Genomic DNA, 27871 nt, shown 5'->3' with positions numbered 1-27871 from the left:
TAGCTAGTAAGAGGCTAATAAGCCTCCTCTTTTATGTTCCTATACTGCTGTGTGTTTAAATATCATCTTCCTCTCACAACACCACCAACTCCATCTTCTCTGCCTTAAGCAGAGACCCTGTTCACAGATAAAGAGGTAAGGCTCATTACAAATCTTCTGAAATGAACTTTAGGAATGCATTCCTAAAGACATTGCCTGGGACTTGTTCATATTGAAGCTTGCTGGCCACTTTTATGCCCACTCCTACAAAACAAGCGACTTCCCGAAGTTTATTATTCTCATTGGAATAGTGCAAAGACATCTGCCAACTTAGTGATTTTTCACTATATTCTCTCTTCCAAATCATTTATAAATATTAAATCAAATTAGTCCCACAGTTGACCCCTTGCGGCTCTACTGTATTATTTTCTGGCATTCAGAAAAGTGTCCCTTTAGCTCTATTTTTTGTTTCTTATCTCCAAACCATGAATAAGGAGCCAGGACTAAACACTGCTCCCCAATCCCATGGTGACTCATTTTTTTAAAAAAACAGTTTTGGGATTAAAAGCTTGCCAAACTTTTAAAAAGTCAAAATAGCATCCACTGTTCCACTCTATCCATACGCTATTTAAATCCTCAAAGGATTCTAGTAAATTAAGCATGGTTTCTGGTTACAGAAGTGTTGGGAAGAGCTGGCCTGTGGCTTAGACCTAAAACTTGCCTTTATTTTATTTACTCTACAAAGCAGTAACCAGAAGTACTGATCCAATTGATGCTTATAGCAGCTAAAATTTAGTGGCACTATTTTAAAACTTGGCATTCTTACACTATCCCTTCATGGTGTCTCAATACCTCTCTCCCAATCCCAAATCTTTTTTCTCTTTCTCAACTTTCTATCTTTTTCTCCTTAGCCAGACAAAGTATACAATGAAATCTTAAAAGTCGTGAGTGTTATAATGGAATACTATGCATACATTAAAATAACCAAGCAGATCTACATGTGTTGATATGGAACCAAATTCAAGGTACACTGTAACAGATATAACTAGTGGTTAAGAATGTACAGTGTGATTCCATTTGGGGTAAAAAAGGGTCTGCATATGCATTACTCTCATATACTTTGTGTTCAAATATACATAGAAAATTTTTAAAGAAATGGCAAAAGGAATTACTTCTAGTGAGTGAGAAGAGATGTTGGGGAAGTTTTACTTTTTTCCATATGTTTCCATATCTTTTATATTTTTATCTTTATAATAATTTAATTTTTAATAAGTGAAATTTTATATAGTAGTTAACTTTTTAAAGGCAAAAAAAACAAAAGAAAAAATTAAAAGCAGGACTAACTCAAATATGCATCTTAGGGCCTACTTGTTAATGAGAGTTATGTTGGCCATCACTAGTGCCCCAGGCAAAAGAGGATTTCTTATGACATAATGCATATCTGGGCCAATATATGCAATGTTGCCCTGGAATTCCTTTGCATCTTAGATGGTTATCATCAGGTCACAAACGATACTTTGTTAGGTTAAACATAGACTATATGTTTTCTACTCTTCAGTGAGGTAACTACAATCTGCCTGTTTCAAAAGGACAGTATATCAGGGAAGATGCGAATATAAATATACATTCTTACGAGCACCTTCTCTCAAAAAAGAGGCAAAAAATTTATTCAAGTTCTAGGTCACTTTCCCTGTAGATACCTAAAGTTTTCTCCTGATGAGAATTGAGGGTCTCCCTGAACCAATCTGATACATCATGATCTGCTGCCTTCACAACTAAATGTATCCTGGGGTCATCCTGAGTTGTTCATGCTCCTTTTATGTACATTCCATTGCGAGCCCAATATAGTCTGTAAGCTTTTTAAGGATGAGGCTTGGTAGTTCCTTTCTATGCCATACACAGCACCTTGTGGTACTTATATATAATAATGTAATAATCATAATAGCTATCAGCATTGAGTGCTTTCTTTGTGCCAGATACTGTCCCAAGCACTGAGGAAAAAGAAAACACATATTACCTCACTTAATCTTCCTAAGAATTCTATGAGATAGACACAATTATTATTAGCCCTTTTTTTGCAGATGAGGAAACTGAGGCACAGAGAAGTGAAGTTACTTGCTCAAGGTCACACAGCTAGTCAGTAGCAAAGCCAGAGTTCAAACATTGTTGAATCCATCTCCAGGTGTCTCTGTTCTTAACCACTATGCTACTGTTGCTTCCTTAAAAATCATCCATGCTAACTAAATATTTGACATTTCCCCACCACACTGCTCCATTGTGTAAGATAATTTGTATGCTACGTGTATTGGTTTACAAGGCTCACAACAGTGCCTGCAGCAACATCACTCTTTACCTACTCAGCAGATTCCTGGGATTGCCCTTTAAAAGCCCTTGGGGACAGCCCTGTGTATAGAGTTTCTTCTCCCAAACAGAGGTTTACAGTTTCGCTATTCAGTGAAATATTTGCATTCTTGGGACATAAAATGTTGAAGTTTGAGAAATAAATAATCCTACACCACCAGATCATGCCAGTAGACAAACACCAGAGGTGATGTGAAATCTCTAAGGACAATAGGAAAATGAATGCAGGAGAAAGTTGTCCTCAATGCCTCCCTGCCTTTGTTACTTCAGCTATAGCAGTGCGACATATGTGATGTGCCCCTGGGGAATTTTATGCATTCTCTAAGCTTCAAGTCCAGAGGGACTCAGTTAGGGGTGTCTCTGTAGCTTTGCATTAATTAATTAATTCAGTATTTCTTTTCCACTCGCTCTCTGTGTGCCACTGGTGTACATGGCTCATGACAGGCTTTGCATGAGGATGAGCTATCACTGCCACAATTATCCACATCCGCAGACTGCCTAGAGTGTTAGGAATGGGGACACTGTTGGCCATTGGGAATTTTAATAATAGGTTATCTGCTTAGTAATGCTCATCTCTAATTAGATTAATTGTCCTCGCTCCAGAATACTGCTTCTTTGCTAAAGCTTTGAAATGGTTCTGGCAATGAATACTGGCCAGCAGAGGAGGAAAGATAAATAAAAGGAAGTTCCTACCTCCCAAATCTAAAGTTTTCTTAACTGGACATATTGCATGTGATGTTAAAAGTGTCACCTTTAAGCATTACACGTGATGTCTTCCTATCCAGTTTAGTATCTGTTTAGCACAAACATGACTACTATAATATACCAAGAACACTATTTGTGAAGGGAATGGAGGGGTGTGCTTCTGTTTAGGCAGATTGGTTAGGGATCGGGGCGGTGGGGGGAGGGAGAGAAGGGGGGGAAAACCTGTGCAAAAACCATAAAGAGAAAAGGAACCTAATTAAGACAGGACATCTGGGCATGCTTATCTTGGGACAGTTGAAGCAAAAAGAGCACTTACAGGAGAGGAATAGAGGCAAAGAAGCATAAAATGGGCAATCTTTTCTTCCCATTTCTGAGCTGGCTGAGGCAGCAAGGATGTAATAGAAAGAAATCAACGAATTCAAACGCAGACCATTCAAAATGGAAGCACCCTTAAGAGATCAACTTGTCCAATTCACTCATTGTGTAGATGAAGAAACTGAGACCCAGAGAGGGACTTTCCTAACAGCATAAATTGTTAGTGTCACAATTCCCACATTTAGAAGAAATTCCTCTCTTTAAAAGTTTCTTTAAATGCACATTGCTGATTTTGAACACTGCTAGTACTGATTTAGGACAGGGAAGCTGCTAGAAAATTCACTTTCCTCCTTCCCCTAAGCATTAGAACGGTGGCAAGAGTTTGAGAGCAAGTCTTAGGAGGACTACCGCCCTCCAAAAAATATTCGATTTCACAAAAATTTAGTTTGCTGCTGGTTATAGATGGCCACAAATAAGTTACCGATCTAACATTCTCAGAGCGCCATCTAACGAAAAGACTGCAGTATTGCATGTAGCCCCTTTCCACGAGTGATTTATCAGTTTCCTTGGAAAGTACCCTGGCCATAATAATCACTGTGGAAAAATGCGATAATTTAAAGAGCATAAATAGCTTTAAAAACAAATTAGAACGCACAATAGAAAAGCCATCTTATTAAGAGGCCTAAGAAGTTGTTCTTTTTTCTATCCAAAATGCAACCTTAATTTACACAAAAGAACAGAAAAATAAAGCAAAGGTGAAAATAGCTGAGTCTTGCAAATGCTCTTAATAAATATAGCAACAATTTGCTTCTTATTTGTTTATGCACATATGTGAGAAAAAATGTTTTAGTAACTGTCAGCACAGCAGCTTCTGAATAAATTTTAGCCAGGGGAGTGCTAGAAACAGATGTATCCACCATACTCCAAGCAATATCTCTGGTCTCAAACGATAGCCTTTTGGAAGTTACAAATGGATTTCAACAGAAAGGAAGCAAAAGCTAGAGAAAAAAAACAGGGAGATGTAAAGCCATTTATATCTCGTTTAGTGGACATTAGCTACATAAGAGAATAACTATATTAGAATCAGTTTTGAGTCTATTTTCAAACCGCACTGTGAGGAGAGACGAAAAGATTGGTCTTGGAATATAATCAAGAAGTCATTTAAACCTAGAGGAGCAAAGAATATTTTCCAGATGGCGAGGAAAGCGTGAGAAGTTCATATCACTGCCATAGGGAAAAAAGTTTGTGACTGTGCGGGGCAGCTCCTCACAGAGAAGAGAAGGTAAAGAGAAAATGCCTGAGATGGGATCACCTGAATGTTTGTCTGAAGAAGCAAACTCTGCAGAGAAGCCTGGAGGTAGCGAGACAGAAAAGTAAGGATGCAAAGGGATTCTTGTGAGAACTTTAGAATGTATGGGAAAGCTGGTGAGAATTGTCTCTTGGGCTTTGAGCCCTAAGCACCAGGCAGGCAGGATACTAGGCAGGGCAGGTGAGGTTGACAAAAGGTTCTCTGAGGTGTGTACTTGAAGAGAACAGACCAATGAGGAGAGGACTCTAACCCAGTTTAAATCTTACAATAACAGAAAAAATATGCAATTCAAAAGCTCAATAATTGGGAAGGGGGATGTGACAGAGCATGGTGTATGATGGGGATTTATTATTCAATCAGCCCAAACTCATTTACCAATTCCTTCTAGCCCAGAAAACCAGATGTTTTTCTCATCCCACTGGAGTTAAACCAAAAGGAAATGATCTTTACCCATTTTTAAGTTCATTTTTTAAAGTTAGATTTTCAACTCATGAACTTTTCAAAGTTGGAAAGGACTCGAAATCAGCCCAATGCCCTACTCTTACAGATGGGCAAAGTGGGCTCCCAAGAGACGAAGCAGTAGCCATTCAAGTTATTGTTGGCACTGCTGCTTGTAGAACATGAATGGAGCTATATCTCCCTGCAAATAGAGGAGCCAAGAAGAAAGGGTCAGAGAACAAGTCACATGTCTCAACGACATATGAGAGAGCATTGTATGAAAGTAACACATTCAAAATAATGGTCAACAATTAAGTTTTTAAGAGGTGAAATTCAGTTTGGCATTCATAGTTTACTGAGACAGCGAGTACATGACACATTTTAGAACAGCTGAGTCATTTGGCGGAGAGAGCACTGGCCTTGGAGTCAAGACTTAGGTTTAAAAGCTGGTTCTACCACTTACTGTGTGAGTTTTGACAAGTAATTAAACCCTGCTGAGCTTGTTTCCTCATCTGTAAAATGGGGATAATGTACCCTGCATTGTTTTGAGGATTTGATATAATGAATGTTAGTAAATTGAGATAACGCAGGCAATGTGCTTAGAACAGTGTCCAGCCCATCTATCTGAGGGTCGTTATCATCATTATGTGAAAGCTCTGAACACAGTGCCCGACATATAATAGGGATTCAGCAAAGGTTATTTGAAAAGAATTTCCTGAGAGAGAATGAATAAATCTTGCAATAAAAAGTTAGGGGAAGCTTCAAATCTTCTCATCCCTACACTGAGAGACCTTGAAAAATGGAAGATTCAATGTTGTCTAGGTATGCCCTAGCTAAAGTACAAGTGGAAGGAGGGGTAGGAATGGTTTAGAATCTGGAAAAATGAACAAGGCCAAAAGTACCAGAGCTTTCCTTGGTATTATGATTAAACAATGACGTGTAAGCAGCTAGCACTGAGCACATAGGCCTGACTGAAAGAAACTCTTTGGCAGAGATGTCTCCACAAAGCTTCCAAGTGACAGGGTATCTGAGGGGGGAACTTACCAGATAGGACTTTGAATAGTTCAAAATTAATTTTAGTTCATTGAAGAACCAATCATTTGCCTGTGGCCCAGGACAGACAGTTGAGTTTCCCAAGTAACCAACTTTGGGTGTCAAAAGCCTATTCCACTTTCTCCTCCCCACAATGTTTCATATTCTTCCTCTCTACGACTGAAAATGTTCTGCTTCCATTTTGCTTAACCATAACAGTTAATGAATTTGATGGCTCTTGAAAACATCCACATGCTTTTTCAAATTTCTCTCTTCAGAATGCTGCTTTGTTTGTCTCCAGTCTTTGAATGGTCCACGGCAAACATCCATTCTTTAATGCAATGATCTTCAAAATGAGGAACAGGATGCTCGCGGTCCACCTACAATTATACTTCACTGACTCAAGACCAGTTTGAGAGAGAGAGAGAGAGAATGAGAGAGAGAGAGAGAAAAGTCTGAGTTAAGGAAAAGTGACTTGTAGTCTACGGCCATGCTACCCTAAACAAGCCTGATCCAGAGATGGAAGCTAAGCAGGGTCGGGCCTGGTTAGTACTTGGATGGGAGACCACTTAGGAAGACCAGGTGCTGTAAGCGTAAAAATAAAATGGATTGTAAGTTGACAAGGTCCTTGCAATCTGTGAGGTCAACCAAGGGTTGCCTTGCCTAAACAAAAAAAAAGGGACTTGTAGATATTTTCCTTGCATTGTACTTCAAATATATGTGGTAACACAAAGGAAAGCCTCCTCAAATGTTGCTTTGGGTGTCCTACTGAATGTTATTTAATGAACCACAAAAGATAATGAGTGAAGGACAAACTGTTTCCATGTGAATGGGCACTGTTGAAATACTTTAAAAGAAAGCTCAAAATTCCTGCCACTGTTTTCTGATGCTTCTCTTGCCTTAGCCACAGTCACTTGCAGGCCTCAAAACCTTCAAAGTGCATGATTAGGCCTACCCATATCATTGCATCTGTCTGTGGGTCAGTCCTCTGCTTTACCCAGACCTGTCATACAGTAGGCAGTCAATAACTGAACTGAGACTAAAGCCTTCACCCAAAGCTCAACTTAGGTGGGTGGAGGCTCTGACCTACTCTGCTCAGCTCTTCTCAGCGTGTTTTTCCTGGAGCCTTCCCCGTAAAACTGCAGCCATTGACTAGACTTTTGTCTGGTCCTGCCAGGAACACCTGCTACTGTGTCACAACTACTAGATCCCACCACTTTGGAAACCAATGCCTACCTAGAGAATGATAGAGTTCCTTTCCTATGTACCAAAGAATATCGTTATTCAGATGGTGGGTCACTTCCCACTCGGGCCAGCCAGACACGTGAGTTCCCCCCACAGCCCAAGCACCACTCTTCCAGCCCCTGTGACATCCTCATGGATCAATCACTGGGTTCCCACACTGTGCCTACCCAAGATACACACCTGCTACTATGATTGATTTGCATCACAAACCCTCTTCTAATAGTGTAAACTTCAGCCCATTTCTGGGTTTGACTGAGTGAGATTTGACTGTTGTGAAAACAAATCTGACATACCTGTTAAATTTACTATGGTCAAGACAGTAACTTTGAGAGGGTTTCAAATCTAATGGTAAAGTTTCTCAGTTTTTTGGGTCAGAACAAGGATTTGTTGTCTTCTATCAGTAATAGAATGTTATTCAATACTTACCTATTAATTATCTACATAACCCTGTGCTCAGTCACAGAACCCTGGTGATTAGAGGTTCATAATTTTTCAATGTCCTGGCCCACTATCTCCAGTTTGTACTTCATGTACCAGATTCTGGCTTTTGCTTTGGCACATCTGGTCTTCAGAAAATGAAATCTTCAAGTACTGCCTTTGTTGGATTCTCCTGCAAACCTGTGACTGAGAGAGTGAAGCGCTACTACTTCATGACCCATCTATGGACACACCATCCTACATCACGACGCCCAGAGCACTGGCATACAGGGCTGTTGTAGCTGATGGGAGGGAAAAGGGACTAGCAAGAACATGGCGACTCAGTGTCAGACTTGCCTATGAATGCTAAAAGGCCTTGTCTGCATAAACTTGGCTACTTCTGCTGTCTTCCCTTAAAATCATTCCCAGAGCCCCAGATTCTAGGCTGCAGTCAGAGCCCTGAGGTAGCAGAAAGAAAGACACTCAGCAAGTCAGCCTGATGGAAGACAGTGGCAATAGTGGGCATGGGCACAGTAGCTGGCACAGAGACACAAGCAGAGCAGAAAGTACCTACCACTGACAGTGTCTAACTATCACAATAGCTCTGCCCTCAGCAGACCCAAGCCTGGCATTGCGGCTCTCTAGTTGCCAGCAATAAAATAAAACTGAAGAATAACAGAGGGGAGGAGAGGTGAACTGAAGTGTAAACCACCCCCACTCCAATCGCTCTAATAGCCGCAGGTGCCCTCAGCTCCTCAACCCTTTGCACCTGCTCTCCTGTTCTCCTGCTCTCCTGCAGGAACAAGTCACCTATTGTGTGAGGCTGTATGCATGGAGGTGCTAAGCAAACAGGAAGTGACTTTCCTGATCATAAAGTAGCTGGATTGCAGGAAAACTTTACTAAGCCAAATAAAAGTGATTGTAAAGCACTTGGTAAAATATAAACTGCTACATAAATACTTAATAAAAGCGCATAGCAATGCACCCAAGGACAACAGGTCAAAAATTATCCTTAGCCTGGAGTGTCTTAGAAAGAGTGAAAATTGTCTCCCTCATTTTGGTTTTCTCAGCCACTTTGTATTTCTCTTCTCTTACCTGCCTTTCAGCCCTTGGCACTTCTCTAGATGTATTTCTCCCCTCACTGATATACCTCTGTGGTTAGAGGCTTCTAGTCTTCATTCTAGGTGGTTGTGCTAAATATCATTTGGAGGAATAGACACTGAATCCCACTGCTTTTGTTCAGAAGCCCATTGGGGTTATATATGGTGCTATATGGTTATATGGGGGAGATATTTTCTTTAAGGTTTAATTACGTGATTTTCACTCCAGACTCTCTAATATCACAAACTGAGAACAACTTTGACAACATCTCAAACAGCTACCCTACCTGCTCCCCTGTAGCCTCAAAGATACCTAAAGGAGGCAAATGGAGAGCTCGCTGCTATCCTAATGAAAATAATTACATCTTGGGGCTCTTTTTGAATCACTTTCACCTTGGTCTTTTCAGGAAGCCATCAGGGAAAGAAGAGATGCCACTGAGGTAAGGATAAATAGGGGTCAGCCAGCCCAACAGATCTTTTTTTGGCCCCTTCTAGGATGGTCCTTGTTTTAGTCCTCCCAAATAGTATTTGGAAATTAGCTTTTCAGAGCAGAAGCCTCTACATGACCCTCCAACCCAAAGCTGATGTACCCCGATCTCAGGTGAGGATGGCTTACTCCGGCTCCGGTTGAACAGGGACCCATCCTGTGAAGCTGTTCCCCAAAGCAAGAAGTGGAATGAAATTGGCAAATGAGTGGCTCAAACCAGGGTGGTTTAAAATCCATCTGACATGTGGATCAGTAAAATGTGAGGGGGCAAAGAGTAGGAAGTTCCTGTGACCCTGGAGCTACAAATTAAAATAAATTGTCCTTCACAGGGAAATGAAATTTCATTATACAGGTGACAAACTCAAGGATCAAAGCCAGACTCACATAAAAGAATAAAATTCATTGGCTTGAGAAATTGGGAGATCATGGCTGATTTTAATGATCTCTCTCCTTTTCCACAAAGGTTAACCCAAGGGTGACAGAAAAGACTTTAGAGCACAGGGCAACTAGATTTGACCTGCAACTAGACCCATCCTGGTTTCCAATGTAAGTAATTTTGGAAGATTGCTTGGGTTAATCATTATGAAGAAGTCCTGGTAGGAACTGTTGAAAACATCTTTGCTATAAAACAAAATATCAGAGGGAGGAAGGCCAGCCAGTACATACCCTTAGATGCAAATAACTCTCACTTGATCCCCAGAAGACCCAAATGCCCACTCTTTGCACCAATCACAACCAGGGATGGGGACTTTCATGTTTTTGCAGCAGAGAGAGAAAATAAGATAAAAATGAGAGGGAACAGGGGAAGCTGTGTTCCTGAAGAATTTTAAAAAAATGGATCTTTGAAGGGAGATAAAGTCAAGCCTAACTTCATTTATCTTCCAGTAAAGAGCTATAATGGCTGTTTCTCTAGGCTTGTTTTATTAAATAACGGCAATCATAGCTACCATTTCTTGAGGGCCTACTGTATTCCAGGCTCTATATTCTATATTTCACAATGTCTCTGAATCCTCTCAACAATCTGTTAAGGAAGAAATTATTAATTCCACTCTACATATATGGAAACAGGGGTTCAGAGAAGAGAAAGCTAATATATCCTGGAGCAGAAATCCAAACCCAGGCTTGTTGACCCCAAAGTCATGTGATGAAACCTTCTACTGTGATGCTTTTTATGATTGCCATGCAACTTTGAAATTTTCCTCTATGTGGTTTTTGTTAAGTCTCAACTCCTTGGCTATATTTCTATCAGTAAAAATCATCAGAGAAACTCAAGCAATATTTTGTACTTGCTTAAATAGAGAAAGAGCCAAAAAGGGAGAGCTGAGTTTCTTTCAAAGGAGCCCCCAAAAGCTCATACCCTGGGAGAAGAATCGGGGCTAGTCACAGTAAAGAAGTGGCACATGCTAGTCATTTCCTGAGGCCTGCAGGGGAAAAAAAACCACCATTATAATAACCATAACGGTCATGACACCAAGGAAGCTGGAGAGGTCTAAGAGTAGGGCCACAGTGCGAGGCTCCCAAAAGAGAGGCTTCCCTTACAGACCTCTCTCCTTGTCCTTCAAACTCCAGTCTCAAGAGTCTGTTTCCTTTGATGCTCAACGACCAACTACCAGAAATAAGTCTTCTGGGTCAGAGTAATTGGATAAAAATGTCTAAGGTATGTTACGTTTGTGGAAATCAGGCATTCTGATGAAGTTACATTGGTATCACTAAAGGAAACTGACCATCTGCCATATCAGAAAAGGGTCAGGAGACTTGTTCTGCCCAGAAGCCTTGTTTCAATCAATTTTCTACCTACCTGATATGTGCTCGGGGATGAATATAAAGTAATGACATATTTCAAATTCATAAATATCTACCAAAATGTGTTGCAAAACATGCCGTGTTACAACCATGATTCTGACATTACTTAAAGTATTTCTGAAACTCTTCTTTGAAACCCCATTTAAAGCTAGTTTAAGTGCCATGGGAAATAAACAGCCCCATTATTTCATCCTCCACCCCCAAATGGACACCAAATGGTATAAACCTGCTTGATCAGCCACCCCATTCAACAGTTTGGTTCCAAAAGAATTATAGATATTTCCATAAACTCTAGCTTACTTTTACAGGAAGAATGGCCTGCACCTCCTCACCCTTGCCCTGGACACTTATCCGGCCTTCTCAACCACACTTTAATGATGTGATAACAGCAACAACAGCTATCGTTTATGCAGCACCTACAGGCCGGAGCACATCTTCACAACAACCCTGCAGAGTAGGTATCATTATCCTCATCTTACACATAAGGCAACTGAATTTGATGTTAAATGATCTGCCCAAAGCACACAGTAAATGTCTCAGCCAGGATTACAATCTCTATCTATATCATTCTAAGGACTGTATTTTTCCCAATATGCACCATTTAATTACCTGATCCATGTTTCCTAACCTATCAGGATCTTCTCACTATAATTCTCAGCCTATACCACTGAAGATCAACTGGCCAAGAACCAACAACATGCAGGCTGCAGGGACTGGCCATATGCCCTCAAAGCTTTTCCCCAAGAACATGGAGAAAAATGTTTTGAGGACTGGCAGCATCAGTGAAATCAGTCCATGACCTACCAAATCACCTACTTTGAAGGAGATGATGATATTTAAAGGGTATAGAAGTCTTTGGACCCATCTCCTAAGCCTTCCTGGCTAAGATAGAAGAGTTCTGGTGCACGGAACAGTGGTAGTAAGAAGAAATGGGCCTTATCCTTTCAGAATCACATTTCAAAGAGGAAACTGTGAAGTGATATTTATTTGTTGAGGGTGTGGATATGCTGGGACCTGCCTTGGAGGCCATCAGATGCTGTCCATATAAATAAAATGAGCCAATTTGAGCACAGGTGGGGCTGGCCTAAGTACTAATAGGACACAATCTGCTTAAAGTAATAAGATATCCGGTCTTCAACGGGTGGCTGCAGACATCAATGTTGAGCATGAATATGTCTCCTCCTGCTACTTTGGACATGACAGTTGGCAAGAACAGCCCATCCTAAATGTGGCACACCATGTTAAGCTGTCAGTTAATAGGATAAGCTGGATTTTCCTCACTCAGTTCTGAAGGTAGGGCTACTGTACGTGACACCATAATCTTAAGGAATAAATGTCACTTTATTGCCATAGAGTAGGTTCTGAAAAATAGCTGTCACTAAAGACTACTTTGAGATAAATGCATGATGAAAAATATGCCACTCTAAGCTCTTAGAGGGATTATTACACGTGGGTACACCCCAAACTTATCTGTCTTACCTTACCAGGATTGGAAAAAAATCTTTAGCTGCCATAAAAACTTCATGTTATATCGAATTAAGTCATTTTCTACATTATCCAGTTTTTTCCTTCTAAGCCTTCCATGAACAATCCTGACTTATTCAAAGTAAGCCAGAATATGTAAACTGCAATACTAGCAAGCAGTATTACACTTCACTTTCACCAAGGGCATACAGTCAGGCCAGTAGAGCAGGTCCCCAAATCGGAAAGAATGAAGTGTCATGTTTCTTCTTCTAGGAAAACGAAATGAAATGAAATCCAAAAACGTCTGGAGTAGTACCAAGAACTGTGGAGACAGTGATAAAACAAATTTTCTCTTTCTCTTCCCAGGCTTTTATAAGCAGAACTTCCTGCAGGATAGAGGGAAAAAGAACTAGCTATGAGAAAAAAGAGCTGGGGTTTTGAAGACTACAACTCGGTTTCTAACCCTCAAACCACCATGACAGAGGCAGCTAAGAAGACCTACTGAGTCTTGGCTTCAGCGTGATTTTAGTCTGCCGTGTGGCTAAACAGGTGCAGAATCAAATGACTTCAGCACCTGACTCAACAACACCATTGAATATAATTTCCATTTTCCATTGTTTACTTTCCTTCCTGTGCCCCCTTTTCTCTTGGCCCTGTATTTTAGCTTATATATTTGTTTCTCCATTGGTGCTTTCATTGGCTATCCCATATTTAAAGTTGTATGTACACTGCCTTGAGCCCTCTAGAGAAAAGCCACCACATAAATCTAAAACACCACCACAAGAACAAAATCCAAACAAACAAAACCCAAACAACAAATAGTTAACAACCTATTTAGCAAGAGAGTTTGGGAATTATATATAGCACTTGTTGCATGTCACTAGCCTGTTCTGATGTGATTGGAATGGGCTGTGCATGTGTATATGTGTGTCAGAATCTATATACACTCCAGCATATAGGTATTTTCTTCATTTAATTCCTTCACCACCAGACTGAAGATTCTGAAGGCCTTTCCACTTTGCTATATAAACCAATGAAAGACTTGTTAGTGCCAGAAATAGATCTATCCTCTGACTCCTAAGTCCTCAAAACATAGTGTTCTTAAAATAATTGCATTATGGAAACAGAATCAACTATTCTCCCTCATCTTTCCTAGATTAAAGGAGTGTAAATAAGCCATTTTTTTCATCTCTCTCTCTCTCTCTCTCTCTCTCTCTCTCTCTCTCTCTCTCTCTCTCTTTTTAAAATAACTTTGCACATGTCAGGAATTGAGTGTTAAAGGTTCTATGGTTCTATGGTTGATATGCCACTGTCTATTCCTCCAACTCAGCAGAAGAGAGAGAATAGTCTCCTTACCTACTTTTCTGCAACATTTAGAAGGTTTGAGGTAAGAACAAAACTCTTTAAGAACTAAAATAACTGCTTTGTTCATTTCTTTGTTTATTCCTTTCCAGTTAAGCACAGAAATCCTGGAGAGGCATTATAAACATTGGAAGATTTGTCTGATCAGTAGAAATAAGAGTGAATTCAGTGAGTATGTGTGTATATAATAGGTGAAATGGAAGCCAAGATTACATAGGAGAGAGAGGAGGTACCTTCACTTCAATTTGCACCTGCAGAGTTCAAGGAGTTTATTCTCTAATGCCAGGTGAACCATATACTACATTAAGAGTCCCAGAGTCATCGTAAGAAAATGCAAAATGAATACTGATACATAATTGACAGGAGTGGCTATGTAGAATTGCAAGCCAGAAGATAACAGAAATATTCTGGAGCTGACATCTGGATCCAGGCCCATCCAGCCCAGCAACCTGACAGAGGAGAATCAAGAAGAGCTTAGGACTGAGTCACAAAGGGAACTAAGGCATCATGTTACAAAGTAAAGCACTAGTAGTTGTATATGCAGAATTGATAAGCCTCAAAGTTGCCAAGGAAATATAAACCCCTACAGGAAGTATATTGATTGTAGGAGAGGCTAGCTGACTACATACATAGGGCTGAGAAAAAAAGGCTCAGAGAATACTTGCAATGATGTATAGAGATGAGGCCAGGTCAAGGGGAGGCTAGTATTTAGATGGTGGTCAAGTATGATGGGGAAGAAGGCCTGACAGTTTGACTTTGCTGTCCTCAAGGTTAAGGGTAGCCAAGTTGAATCCAGAGGTGGTGGAAGAAACTTGATAGAACAGTGGTTGCTCAGGGTTCATACAAAAATGGGTAGAAAACTGATGACTGAGTAAACAAAATGTGCTATATCCATACAATGAAATATTATTTGGCTATAAAAAGCAATGAAGTATTAAAACATGTTACAACTTGAATGAAACTCAAAAACATTATGCTAAGTGAATGATCCCTTTTATATGAACAGGTAAACTCATAGAGATAAAAAGCAGACTGTTGGTTGCCTGGGGCTGGAGGAAGGGGGAAATGGAAAGTGACCCCTAATGTGTACAAGGTTTCTCTTTGGAGTGATGAAATGTCTTGGAACTAGATAGAGGTGATGATCGTACAACATTGTAAATGAGCTAAATACCACTGAATGGTTAACCTTAAAATGGTTAATTTTATGTTAGATGAATTTCAGCTCTATAAAACACACACACGCGCACGCGCGCGCACACACACACACACACACACACACACACTCACTCAATACAAATGGGTAGGGCCTCTGTTGTGATGCCTCTAATGGGCAACTGTCCTTGGACTGCTGAGGAAGGATGCTGGTTGATTTTTCCCCCTCATCCTCATTAAGTTGTAAACTCCTCAGCAGGAGCAGGCACTGAATTCTCCTTTCACTTTATGCCCCTAATATATAGTAAGTGCTCAATCTTTGTTGCATGAATCTTAATTATCAATGTTAAATGTAAAGACAAAAGAACATTTTTTTCTCTGTAACTAAGAGTTTTTGAAGATGTATAGGTTTAGTTTTTATGTTATACTAATTTAAAGATAAACGTAATTAAACGATAAAATGGGCTTACACATAATATCAAACCATTCAGAAGAATAATGAAAATTTCAGTGACCCATACATTTGGCCTAACAGTTCTAAAAAGGTGTTTGAGAATGTATTTACTAAATTGTTCATTCTTCACACAGATATTTTCAGTGGCAATGGAGTTAGCTTACTTCCACGGGTCTTTTAAATTTTTCTCTTGGTCTCAGGGATCCTCTAATTGAAATTCTCTTAGTTCCACAAAGGCAAAAAATGGAGAATTTTATGCCTTTGGCAATTTTAAGAAACCCTTTCTTTGCCCACAGGATATGTGATGGATCACATGAAAGAGTGTAACTCATGAGTCAAGCTTGCTAATTTGAAGATTTGGCTATATCCTAGAAGCAAATGTTTGTCTCAAGCCAAGATGGGGTGGTCACAGGGAGGTGAACAGGACAAATGACAGTCTTATGTGGTATTCCCTGAGATTATATCTGTGAAAACACTCTCTTCATTCATATTTCAATTGATAAGAGATAAAAATTCATGAGATAAAACATTCATAAGAGATAAAAATTGAAAGGATGTGAAATGTGACCTTATTTAAAGAGGTAATGACTTGTTTAACTCTTTAGAAGTTGAGAGACCTATATATCCACAGTAGGAGGGTATAAATAGCTCTGATAACACAGCTGACATGAATATTTATATTTTCTTCAGTTTCAATATTTTGCTTTTATCAGTTATCTTCAGTGGCAAGTTTCATTTCCTTTTAGGACCCTTGATTTTCATAAACCTCCTTGACTAAAAGTAAAATATTTTCAAAAGAACACAAACCCAGCCTATAAAGATAAAATAGTTACAACCCACTTGACAATATAAAGTGGCAACTGTTACTTAAGACTAAATTACAGACTCAGATACAGAGAACAAACTGGTTGATTGCCAGAGGGGAGAGGGGTTGGGAGGCTAGGTGAAAAAGGTAAAGGGATTGCGAAGTACAAATTAGTAGTTACAAAATAGTCATGAAGACTAGAGTGCAGCATAGGGAATATAGTCAATATTATTGTAATGGTTGTGTGCAGTGCCAGGTGGGTACTACAGTAATCGGAGGGATCATTTCACAAATTATAGAAATGTCTAACCATTGTACTGTATACCCGAAACTAATATAAAAAAATAAATAAATGTAGTTGTAAGTAATAAATTCATCTCTTTAGAACTAAAAAAAAAAAAAGACTAAATTAATGAGAAATTTAATGAAAAGCTCTGGAAAGTTTTTAACTATAGAGGAGACATGCAGCACAAAGCTAATCTTTATAAATGGTACAAATAGAGGGCACACATGTCCTCAGGCTACAGAACTTCATATTATTAAATGTATATTCCTAAGTAATTTTGAAAATATCTATCTAGTTTAACATTGTTCCCTAGTCCCACCATCGCATTAGGTTAGTAATTTAAGTATGGGTTAATTATAACCCGAGGTTACTAACCACAGAAGAGTCATTTCCTGGATTACATTACCTTTATTCTGTCTACAAATATGTTTGATTTCCTTCTTCCCTCCCTCCCTCCCTCCCTCCCTCCCTTCCTCCCTTCCTTCCTTCCTTCTTTCTTTCCTTCCTTCGAGAGTATATATCAATAATACAAGTTGTTTTGGAGAAATATATTTTTCAGAAGGATAAATGGGAGTTTGAGATAACAGCTTTTCTCCATACTATAATATTTATTTTATTTGATAGCCTAAGATATTTGAAGTTAGCATATTAAACAAAACCATTTTCAGTTAACAGAGTTCTTTTAATGGTGCAAAGTACATTTGTCTAACTTTCAGACTCATTCAAATGTAGCAGGCTTTGGATTCCACCATGTGATAGAAGAAAACTTTCTCGGTTCCAGGGCAACATCCTTCACAATAGAATACTGGATGCTTCCAATACTGGAAGCAGTTTATATGAGTAAAATTCAATTTAAAAAATGCCACTAACTCAAAAAATGTTGGCCTGGGAAGAAATTATTCGGAATTAACTAAACTGGATCATCTGACATATTGGAAGATAAATCCAGTCAGGTTACAACATTTGCTCTAAACAATCACAACAATGAAGAAATCAAGATTAGTGCTTGATAAATACTAGATGCTCAAATATTTGTTATATGAGTAAATAAATGAATGATGGATTATATTAATAAATAAATGTATTGAAAACTAAAATTTCCTTTTTCATAAGGACCATAGTTAAAAGATATGCTGCTTAAAACAAATTAGCATTCAGGAAGTGCTCATTTTTCCCATATTAACATACCAGTGGGTAAGTAAGCAGGATGGTTTCTCATTAAGTTTATGCGAGAAACATATATTTGACCTGTGGGCATTTTCTCTTTAAATATTATATCGTTTATACCTATTCTAAAGCATCTGCTTTTTATAAAGCCAAATATCAACTGTTTTTCTCTGACAAACTAAAAAAATATGTCGTAATAGTTGGGCACATATTTATAATTCTACTTAGTATCTGATGAGCATTCAGGATGATAAACATACATTATTTTTCCAGAACGGAATGGGCTTCATGAGATCATTAATCCTTCCAATCTAATTCATATTTGCTAGAGGAAAGTCTATCTCCTTGCAAGTTCAGTGCCTCAATCCAGGGTGGCATGCCACCTTAGTCTTATTAGCATCTCATTCTCAGTAAGGTAGCTTAGTTGAGAAACGAGGTGTTTTCTGGCATGTGTTTTACCTTATGCTGGGAAGAGGGAGGGTGGAGGAGGAAGGCAGAGAAGTAACATGAACTGAGCTTGCAGCATATGCCAGTCTGCAAGGGACTTTAGATTTATGACCTCACCTGACAGTTACAATAACCCTGTGAAATGCCCTTCCTTTATTGAGAAGTACCCTTTAGACTTTCTAAGTTAAGTAACTCACCCAAGGCCATACACAGTAAGTAGCAGAACTGAGATGGAAACCCAAGTTCATTTGGCTCAAAAGCCTTCCTCTGTCCATTACATTACATTGCTAATCATTTCCACTTAGTAACACGATTAATTATCCTATGTCTTGATATTGGTTCACACTACAATGTAAGCTTGTAAAGCAGTTAACTTTCCTGTCTTCTTCACCCTCATATCCTTAGCACCTAATTTAGTGCCTAACATATAGTATCTCAAAACATAAATGTTGAAGGTACAAATGAACGAACGAATGAATGAATAAGGAAAAAACACACGTTGTCAGAGCTACAGGGGTTATAATCCAACCACAATATCATTTTTTAGATGGGGAAACCAAGGCCCAGAGAGGTTAAGTCGCTTGCCCTAGGTTAAGCAACTAATCTGTGAAAGATTCAGATCTCGAGTTTAAGGTGTCTTCTGTATTCTCCTTTAAAACATGCTACCACTTGTACAAACACTTTTTTAAAGCATGCTCATCAACTCCGTGCGGTTTCCTAAGCATTCTACCTCCCTGCTTTAATTCCTTAATTGCAAGCTACTTCTTACACATGCAAAGCAATGGTTAAGAATATCATTAGCCCACTAGAATGAAAGCTCTGTGAGGACAGAAAATTTTGCCTGTTTTGTTCACTTCAAGATGACTGGCACTTAAAAGGTGCTCAGTAAATATTAGCTGGATAAATTACTATATATAATTTCCTTTCTAGCAATGAGCAAATTCTTCACAGACAATGAATTTTAGCATGAATTATACCATGGACACGCAAATGACCAAATATTTCAATAAAATTGATCAGTGAAATAGTACTCTTCTTTCCTTCCCCTTTCTTCCTTCCTCTACTTTCATCTCTAAAACAAGAAAAAAAATGACAGTATCTATTTCATAGGATTGGTGTAAGGATAAAGAGAGTTAATACAGACAAGTATTAGCATGATACTTAATATGGAGTTAACTCTCAATAACTGATAGCAATTAGTTTGAATATGACTTCTTCAAATCAATTAATAAATGACAACCCATATAACGAGAAGATGGAAGAAGCCAAAGACAAAAAAAAAAAGTTGCTTTATGCTTTATACTTTGCAAAACGTTCTTGAATACACAGTTCTCCACATGCTTCAAAGTTTTTACATTCTGAGGGTTATAAGTGATAGCAATTGGCATGCATAGATACTCATGTCCATGTTTTTCCTAGAATTTTTCTTGTGAAATTAATGGAGGCAGATGACATAACTAACCCTGAGATAAATAAATAATTATTCCTCAAATATCGCTATATTTATCATTCAAAAAAGATAAAGATTACCTTTCCACAAGTTCTTGTCCATTCCAGCAAAGAGTGTCATTTTCGGCCACAGGGCTATGGCTGCAGATGTAGCCAGGCAAAGCACTATAGAAGCTGATGAAAGATTTCAACTTCTGAATTAGTTCCCTGAAAGAAAAAGAAAACATCTGTACGTAAGAGGCAAGTAAATCCAGTATGAGAAAAGTTTAATTTCCCTATCAGCATGACAGAAAAGCTCTATGAGGCTGATTAGAGCAATAAATGACTTTCAAAGACATTCTTGGCTATAATGCCACAATTAAGTTTTTTAAAAAAATCAATAAAATGATATTAGAACATGTTGCCTGCCATATAATGTGTTATTCTGATCAGAAAGATGATTTAATTCCAATATTCATTTCTAACATGTTCAGCTTCCTTCTTTGTTCAGAATGCTGTTACCTACATTCTCAAAGGTGCTGATTACAAGGCACACTGGAGCACTACATATCTTTTGGTTTCTGAGTGTAATTGAGTGCATTGATTGTAATTTACAATGCTATTACTCTAGAGACAGCCCCTTTCCATATAGGCTTTGGCTAATAGCTGCAGATCAGAATTGTTGGGCACTCAGAGCAATATAAGCTCTATGAAATTTTCCTGACAATACTGTCAGAGAAACTGCTGGAGGAGGAAGGTTTATTTGTCTGTATGTTGTGGTTCCTGTGGTAGGAAGGAGTGGAACTTAGTATATTTTATTATTTACTTGCTTTGTCTTTTATGCTCTATATGATGTGTGTGTGTGTGTATGAGTGAGAGAGAGAGAGAGAGAAGAGAGAGAAGCCGACTATCATATTACATATGCAAATATATATGAACACATACACACGTAAATATCCAGTCAAATTTCCCATCCATTATCTTGTTTCAAATATACATGGACACACAAAATAAAACACTATAGACTGGAGAGAAGTGGATATACTTATAAAGAAATATTAAAATATCTATGCAATAGATGCCCAGTGGTAGACAAAAATAAAATACTCTGTTTTCTAAAGCAATGTTCCTGGTAGGAAGAAAATTAAAGAGCTCTCATATCTAAGTCTATCTTAAGTCTCTACTAAGTTTTTGGAGACACTGGCCAGGGAATTTGCTGGCAGTGGAGTAATTATTCATTACTATCTCCAGGCTAAGAATGGATTGGCCTGATATATAGGCCTGAACTTTTAAGGAGCCAGAGGTCTGAACTTTGTTTGGACACTGGTGGGAGTCCTGAGCCCAGAAATGCCTTCTGAGGGTTGTTTCAGATATGACCAAAAGAGGAAGACTGATGGAGATGATTTTCTTGCATTTAATGCCATATTCCATTTTATTATCATAAAAAAATGCATTTCAAATAATGATTTAAAAGACAGCTTGCAATACTCAGCACATCTTCACAAAGGCTTGAGTCACAGTAAAGCCAGGGTGATAGGACAACTCAAGAAAAGTTACTGAGACATATGTAACTTCTGATACCCCAACAGTTGCTTCCTCTTATGCTCAAACCCCCTCACACCCTACTCCTGGTGGCTGAGCTCCATCAATCTTCAAAGTGAAGAGGCTCAATACAGGACTCTGAAAATAAAAGTCAACATTATAGTTTCTCACAAAGGAAAAAGATGGGTTCAATTAACACTAATAGGAGAGATGCTCTGTTTTACAAGGTATTAATACAGTTCCCAAGAGTGGAAACTGAAAGACTAAAGGCTGAGGCTGAGTAATTCCCCCCACTACATGAGGAAATGGAATATGCCCATTAGTCTATAAGAAGTGATGGCCCTCTCTTTAATGAAAGGGTTTCCCTTAAGCCTCCTCCTACCTCCAAACTCTCTCACTAACATAGCACATAGTAACAAAATTGAACTCATAGCAAAGCTTTCCAATTTGATTTTCCTAGAAGTTTTTTTTTAAAGTACTTTGAACTCCCAGCCTCTCAATCTTGAAGTTTTCTTAGTTGATTATAAAGATCATCGAAAAATTGGAGAGGATTCAGAGTCTATCTAAATGTCAAGGGGATAAGGGGCTTCAATAAACAAACATAAGACCTCCCACTTTATTATGGAATGATATTACTTGGTGGGGTCAAGATAAAAGTCAAACACCACAAATAATGTGAACAATGTGAACACAGTCTGGGTCATCACATTCTAGAACTCAGGAATCTCTTTGAAACTTAAGGTAACTTGGGGAAGTAAAAGGTCATCCTACTTTACAGGGTAATTATTACTGCCACAGGGCATACAAGATGTACCTAGGAAGCAACTGTGTTTTAAAAACTTTTCCTTACTTCATTATTTTCAATTTAGAACACAGTTCGTTTAGCAACCATGCTATAATGATGGCTAGAATCTAAGGACAGCCCCTTAAAACCTGTTAGGAGTAGCAGCTAAGAGCACTGATTTTGGAGCTTAATCCATATGAGTTTCAAATGCCAACTACTCCTTCACTTACTTAGCAGTAAAACCTCAGGCAAATTCTAAACTTTTCTGAGCCTTAGTTTCGATATCTGTAAAATGAAGCAAATGATAAGTTGCCGTGATGATTAAATGGGACAATGCATGTTAAGTGTTTAGCATAGTACCTTTCACAGAGTAAACCTCCCCAAATGTTAGCCATTTGGCAATTTACTACCATTATTATAAGCCTGTATAATATAAATATACTATATATGAAATACATATTAAATTTCAGATGAATTTATGCATGAAAGAAAATTAAGAATTTTTTTCATGGTCCAGATAACTTTATGTGTGTAAGATAAATGAATCCTCCATCTTTTGAGGAGGGTATTAAAAAGCATAACCATGTTCTCTTCCAAAATATTTTCCTGATATTCTTTCTCAGGGTAGTTAGCTATTAGGCTGTGTAAACCACTGAAGTAATCTGGTATAGCAGTTGGAATGGTCTTTGCTTGGTAGAAAGGTGGTGGTAGCCTTTACAGGGAATTGTGTCTAAGAATAAGATGTGGAGCATCAGATGAGGAAGGCCAAGATGGAGTTGAATTTAAAAAGGTAGATTAATCATCAGGGAAATGCAAGTCAATACCACAATGAGATACCACTTCACCAGGATGACTATAATAAAAAAGACAACAAGTCTGGTGAGGATGTGGAGAAATTTGAATCCTAACACATTGCTGGTAAGAATGCAAAATGGTACAGCTGTTGTGGAAAACAATTTGGTAGTTAAAGGAAAGCATGGAGTTACTATGTGACCCAGCAATTCCACTAGTAGGTATATACCCAAAATAATTAAAAACAAGTACTAAAATAAGTACATGTACACACATGCTCATAACAGTACTATTTATAATAGCCAAAAGGTGGGAAAAGAGAGATGTTCATCAACTGATAAATTGATATACAAATACAAATTCTCTATAATAGAATATTATTCAGCCTTATAAAGAAAAAAAAGTATTCATACATGCTACAACATGAGTGAACCTTGAAAATATTATGCTAAATGAAAGAAGCAAATCATAAATGACCATATATTATATAATTTCATTAATGTGAAATGTCCAGAATAGACAATTCTACAGAGATAGAAAGTAGATTAATGGTTGCTTGGGGCTGGGTTTGGAGAGGGATGAGGGTTGGGGAATGATAGCTAAAGGTTACGAGACTTCCTCTTAAGATGATAAAAATGTTCCAAAATCGATCGTGGTGATGGTTACACAACTCTGGGAATATACTAAAAAGAGTTGAATTTCATATTTTAAATGGATAAATTATATGGTATATGGATTATATCTCAATAAAGCTTTTATTGAGCTAAAACCTCGAATAAGGGTAGAGAAGAGGTAAAATATGTGTCAGAGAGACTTGTCTACTGGGGAAGGGATGTTTCTTGGAACAGTAGAAGGAGAGATTCAGGAGATCTGGGAAAGAGTCAAGTTTGGATGGGCATGAAATAAAAGCATGGGTACAGAGTGAGAAGAGAAATTTATATGAGCTTCAACTTCAGCACTTCGAGAGCTATAAACAGTGGTTAAAATCTATGTCTTCCTTTATCTTTTAAAATGGGGTCTGCTGGTTTTCTTTCCCATTGTAATATATGCTCAATAGGAAGAAATATAAGGTCACTAAATATTTTCTATATTTAGAAAATATAGAAAGGTAGAAAGGAAAAAAAAAACCTTAGTCATAAGTCCTACCAGCCAATCACTATTAATATTTTGATAGATTTCCTTCTAGACTTTTCTCTCCAGTAAAGTTTTATATTTACTTCTTTAAAATCCCTTCTTGATAGGCTTTTTCACTGAGCTCTTTTTGATTCTTAGTGGATATTATTCCATTAGAACTCACTGAGAAGCCAAGGTGGATTTGATTAGAAAAGAATCTCAGAATAATGAAATAAATGCAGGTTTTCAAGTAAGTCCCAGGGCCTGTGGGATGAAACAATACTCACCTCTGAGAGAACAAGGAGCAGGGCTCCAACATATCTAGCAAACTGGCCAATGCTTTTGAGTCCCCAAGAGCAATGTTACAGTGCAGGACATTCCTTCATGCAAAACCTTCTAAACATAGTGAGAAAATAAACCTTGGTTTCCAAAAGAAAATTTGACTTTTGAAAATAAATCTAGAAATACTCTTTTGCAAGGTAGAAGAAAGACTTTTAAACTGTTGGGGAGTTAATGAGCTTTTCAAAAAAGAGTGACAACAGATGATAATGTCCTCTGACAAGACAGCCCAGAGAGCAGCAGAGTGTGACAGGAGTAGCTTACCTCCTACTGAGTTTACTGAGGTTCTCTCATTTTTCCTCTTTTTTGTCACTCTTTCCTAAACTTGTTCTGGCATGGGAATTAAGTGTACTTTGTTTTTATCTTTCCTTAAATTAAGCTTTCTATCCCTATGATTACAATTTTAAAAGGAGGTGAGTTAAATATTTCTATTTCTCTCTTTAAAGAAAGACAGCTGAAACTAAATTAAGTGACATATTGATTACCCATATATGACTCAGTCCAGATTTCTTTTCTTTATGCTAGTAGCCCATGACAGGCAACAAAAGAATCTCTACCCATGAACTAAGGCAGTCTGTGCAACAGAATTGTCTCTAGAAAAAAAAAGAGAAAGTTTGGACAATTAGTTGCCCAGAATGGGAAAACAATCCGATTGAAGGGAATGTTATTCGATTCCAATTCCACTTAATTCTAATACATACATGCCAAACACACCATTTGACATATGAATAGCAAATACGGCTCTCACTTAGGAGAAACCAGACACTTGCTTACAGCAGTCTGCTCAGGAAAAGAGTCTCTTCATCAAGCTTTCCATTCAATGCATTTAATGTGGAACTAAAGGACAGGACTCCTTTGCATGCACAAGCCATTCTGAAATATTGCAGCTGGATACATGCGATGTTCCCTGGAGGGCTCTCACCATCCTCAAGCGGAGAGTCTCCTTCTTGGGTTGTGGGGGAGGGGCTTCCCTTTGCTTTCTTGCAATGATTCGCTTGGGTAGGCATCAAAGCAGCACTAATTGGAAACCACTGAAAGTAAAAACAGCCTTTCATCCCCAAGTGAGGATACTAAACTTTTCTCCTTTGTCATTAAGGTTCTTTTTTTTTTTAATATAAAGTAATATGAGCTCATTATTCTTTTTTTAATGAAAATACAGAAAAGCACATAAACTAGTTATAATTAAAGTGATGCAGGATCATGCTTAATTCTGCTGCAGAGAACCTTTCACAGTCCTACTCCAAACTATAATTTTCTACCGTTCCAGAAACTAGCTCATAATTTTTCTCATAGTGTTCCCTTTTCCAGAACACCTTCTGTTCTCTCCTTCATCTGTTGAATTTCTACTATTTCTTCAAGGCCCAGCTCAAGAGTTATCTTTTCCAAGAAGCCTTTTTTGACTCTCACAGGAGAGCTGCTAACTTCCCCATCTATGATGCTGCCACCCTTTTCTACAAGGCTCTGTTTTGTATGAAAAGTATTTGTCTGTCTGCCTAGCTAGGCTAGGAGCTCCCCCTATTCATTTACTCTTAATCCTTACGCAATACTTATCATATACATGGTGTTGAAAATGTTGAAAGAAGTAGAGTCCGATTTTGGGCAGAATGACTTATACCAGAACCAAAACTCCTTGATTCACTCAGGACTTATTTTGTTGTTTTGTTCATAGGGTGGAAGGTACCACTGAATTTGCAAAGCTGCTTAGCAAAACCAGAGCAGCAGTTTGAGAAGAAGCAGGAGTCAGCATTGATTTTTGAACCCTGGAGCTAATATCAGTTTTTGTTCTTTTTCTTCTAGGTCATTTTACTTGTGTCACCTAATGTATTGGCCCTACAGACCAAGTCAGAGGGGAAGGGGAGGAGGAGGAGTGAAGGAAGGGGAAGGCAAGAATACATAGATGTAATTTCACAAGGGTGGAGGGACTGTGTGACTTTCTCACAGGTTAGCAGTTGAGCTTGGTATATAGATGCAGGATGCACTATTCAACTATAGATTTTAGGCTTGGAAAAGGGAAAGATACTGCTCGTGTATTCTACCAAACTTTATGGGGGATAAGCGAATGACAAGGCAAACAGTATCATAAAAGAAGTGGTGAAAGAGACATTCAAGAGGGCAAAGGAAAGAGAGGCTGACATCTGAGATGTGCTGAAAATATTAGAGCTGGAAAGGGCTATGAAAATTTCATTTCTTCTACTCTGATTGCATTTCTTGTGCATCTTGTCCTATCCTCACTGTTTTAAATCTGATGACAGTTATTTTCAATATTTATACCTTAAAAGGATGCTGAGACCTATACATAGGCCACCAGTTGAGTATCGAATTGTCTTATGTTGAACTAAGCTATTTCTAAGATTAGTTGTATGTTGCAAACTACCCAGCTGGGGGCAGACAAAACAAACAGATGGCTTCTGAATGCTACCAAAGGAATCCTGCATTTTTTGTGTGTTGTTATTTTAATAAGGTAAACTTGATTTTCAACTCATAATCAGATTCAGACAGCTTGCTCACAACCTCCACATACTAAATGCTACAATAAGGTTCCTTTCCTATTATCGAATTTTTAACCACAGAGGATGGAGCTTTGACATGGGTGTGCAGGGTGCTGGAAACATACATTTTTCTAGACAGTATGAGATGCTGTGCAGAACATACTGAGAAATTTACACAGGTACTAACACTCTGCCAAAACAAGCCCTCCTAATAATATCAGATTGCAGAAGGAAGTGCATTTAGCAAGAGATCATCTTAATCCCCAATTCTCTCCTCTCCCTAAGAGGGTTTACAATGCCTATTTGAGGGAGTTAAACGAAATTAAGACACTTTCCTGCTGTTTTTGTTTTCTTATTCTGCCAGAGAATTCTGAAAGAATGGCTCCGCCTCAGACTCTAATGCTTCATTTTGCGAAATATGAGAAACATCATGGGACAGGTTCATGTTTCCAACATTCAAAAGAGCCCTGCATGACTACCACTTACTCAAGTCTACAGGCTTTGGGATTTTTCTTACTACTCTTTCTTTTATTTGGGTGTTAGCAACAAATTCAAAAACTAAATCTAAACAAAGTACCAAATTTGGGTGCCCAGCGAAGAACCCATTTATCAATTTCTTCTCTCTCTGGCGGTGTCAACACCCACAGAGTACCCCCTGGTCCCTCCACTGAGCCCAAGATAAAAGTCATAGCAGCAGGGTTTTGATGAACTTCCTGCTTAGTCATAAATGTGGCCGTGTTGCCAGGGTAATCTCAAAATGCGACTGGGTAGGTGTGTTTACTTTGAAAAAGCTCTGCAAGTGGTTCTGGTACAAATTCACAAACCACTTTTTCCACGAAGCTTTCAACATCACTCCATGGGCAGAGAGGTTCTGTCTTTCTTGGTAGGCTGCTTTTACAAACTCTGGACATTTTTTTGCACTTATAAAACTGTTTCAGAATTATTTGTATTTAAGTCTATTTACACAATAGACTGATTTAGAGATCAGAGATTGTGTCTTGATTTTCAGTGCCCAATATATATTCTGGCACTAAATTTCTGCTGAGTTGAATAAAG

General features: G+C 38.4%; 1 protein-coding gene across 1 annotated transcript in view; it reads right to left on the bottom strand.

Annotated features, from left to right (window-relative positions):
- The window catches only part of GPC3 (glypican 3), a 438722-nt gene that overhangs the window by 105297 nt on the left and 305554 nt on the right, over positions 1–27871 (bottom strand). The window contains exon 5 of the mRNA XM_011383864.2: positions 19859–19984. Coding sequence (XP_011382166.1) covers positions 19859–19984 — 126 coding nt within the window. The remainder of the gene's footprint in view (positions 1–19858; positions 19985–27871) is intronic.

This window comes from Pteropus vampyrus, unplaced genomic scaffold, assembly GCF_000151845.1.
Source record: "Pteropus vampyrus isolate Shadow unplaced genomic scaffold, Pvam_2.0 Scaffold548, whole genome shotgun sequence".
Classification (NCBI taxonomy): Eukaryota; Metazoa; Chordata; class Mammalia; order Chiroptera; family Pteropodidae; genus Pteropus; species Pteropus vampyrus.
This window is presented reverse-complemented; position numbering and strand designations above follow the sequence as displayed.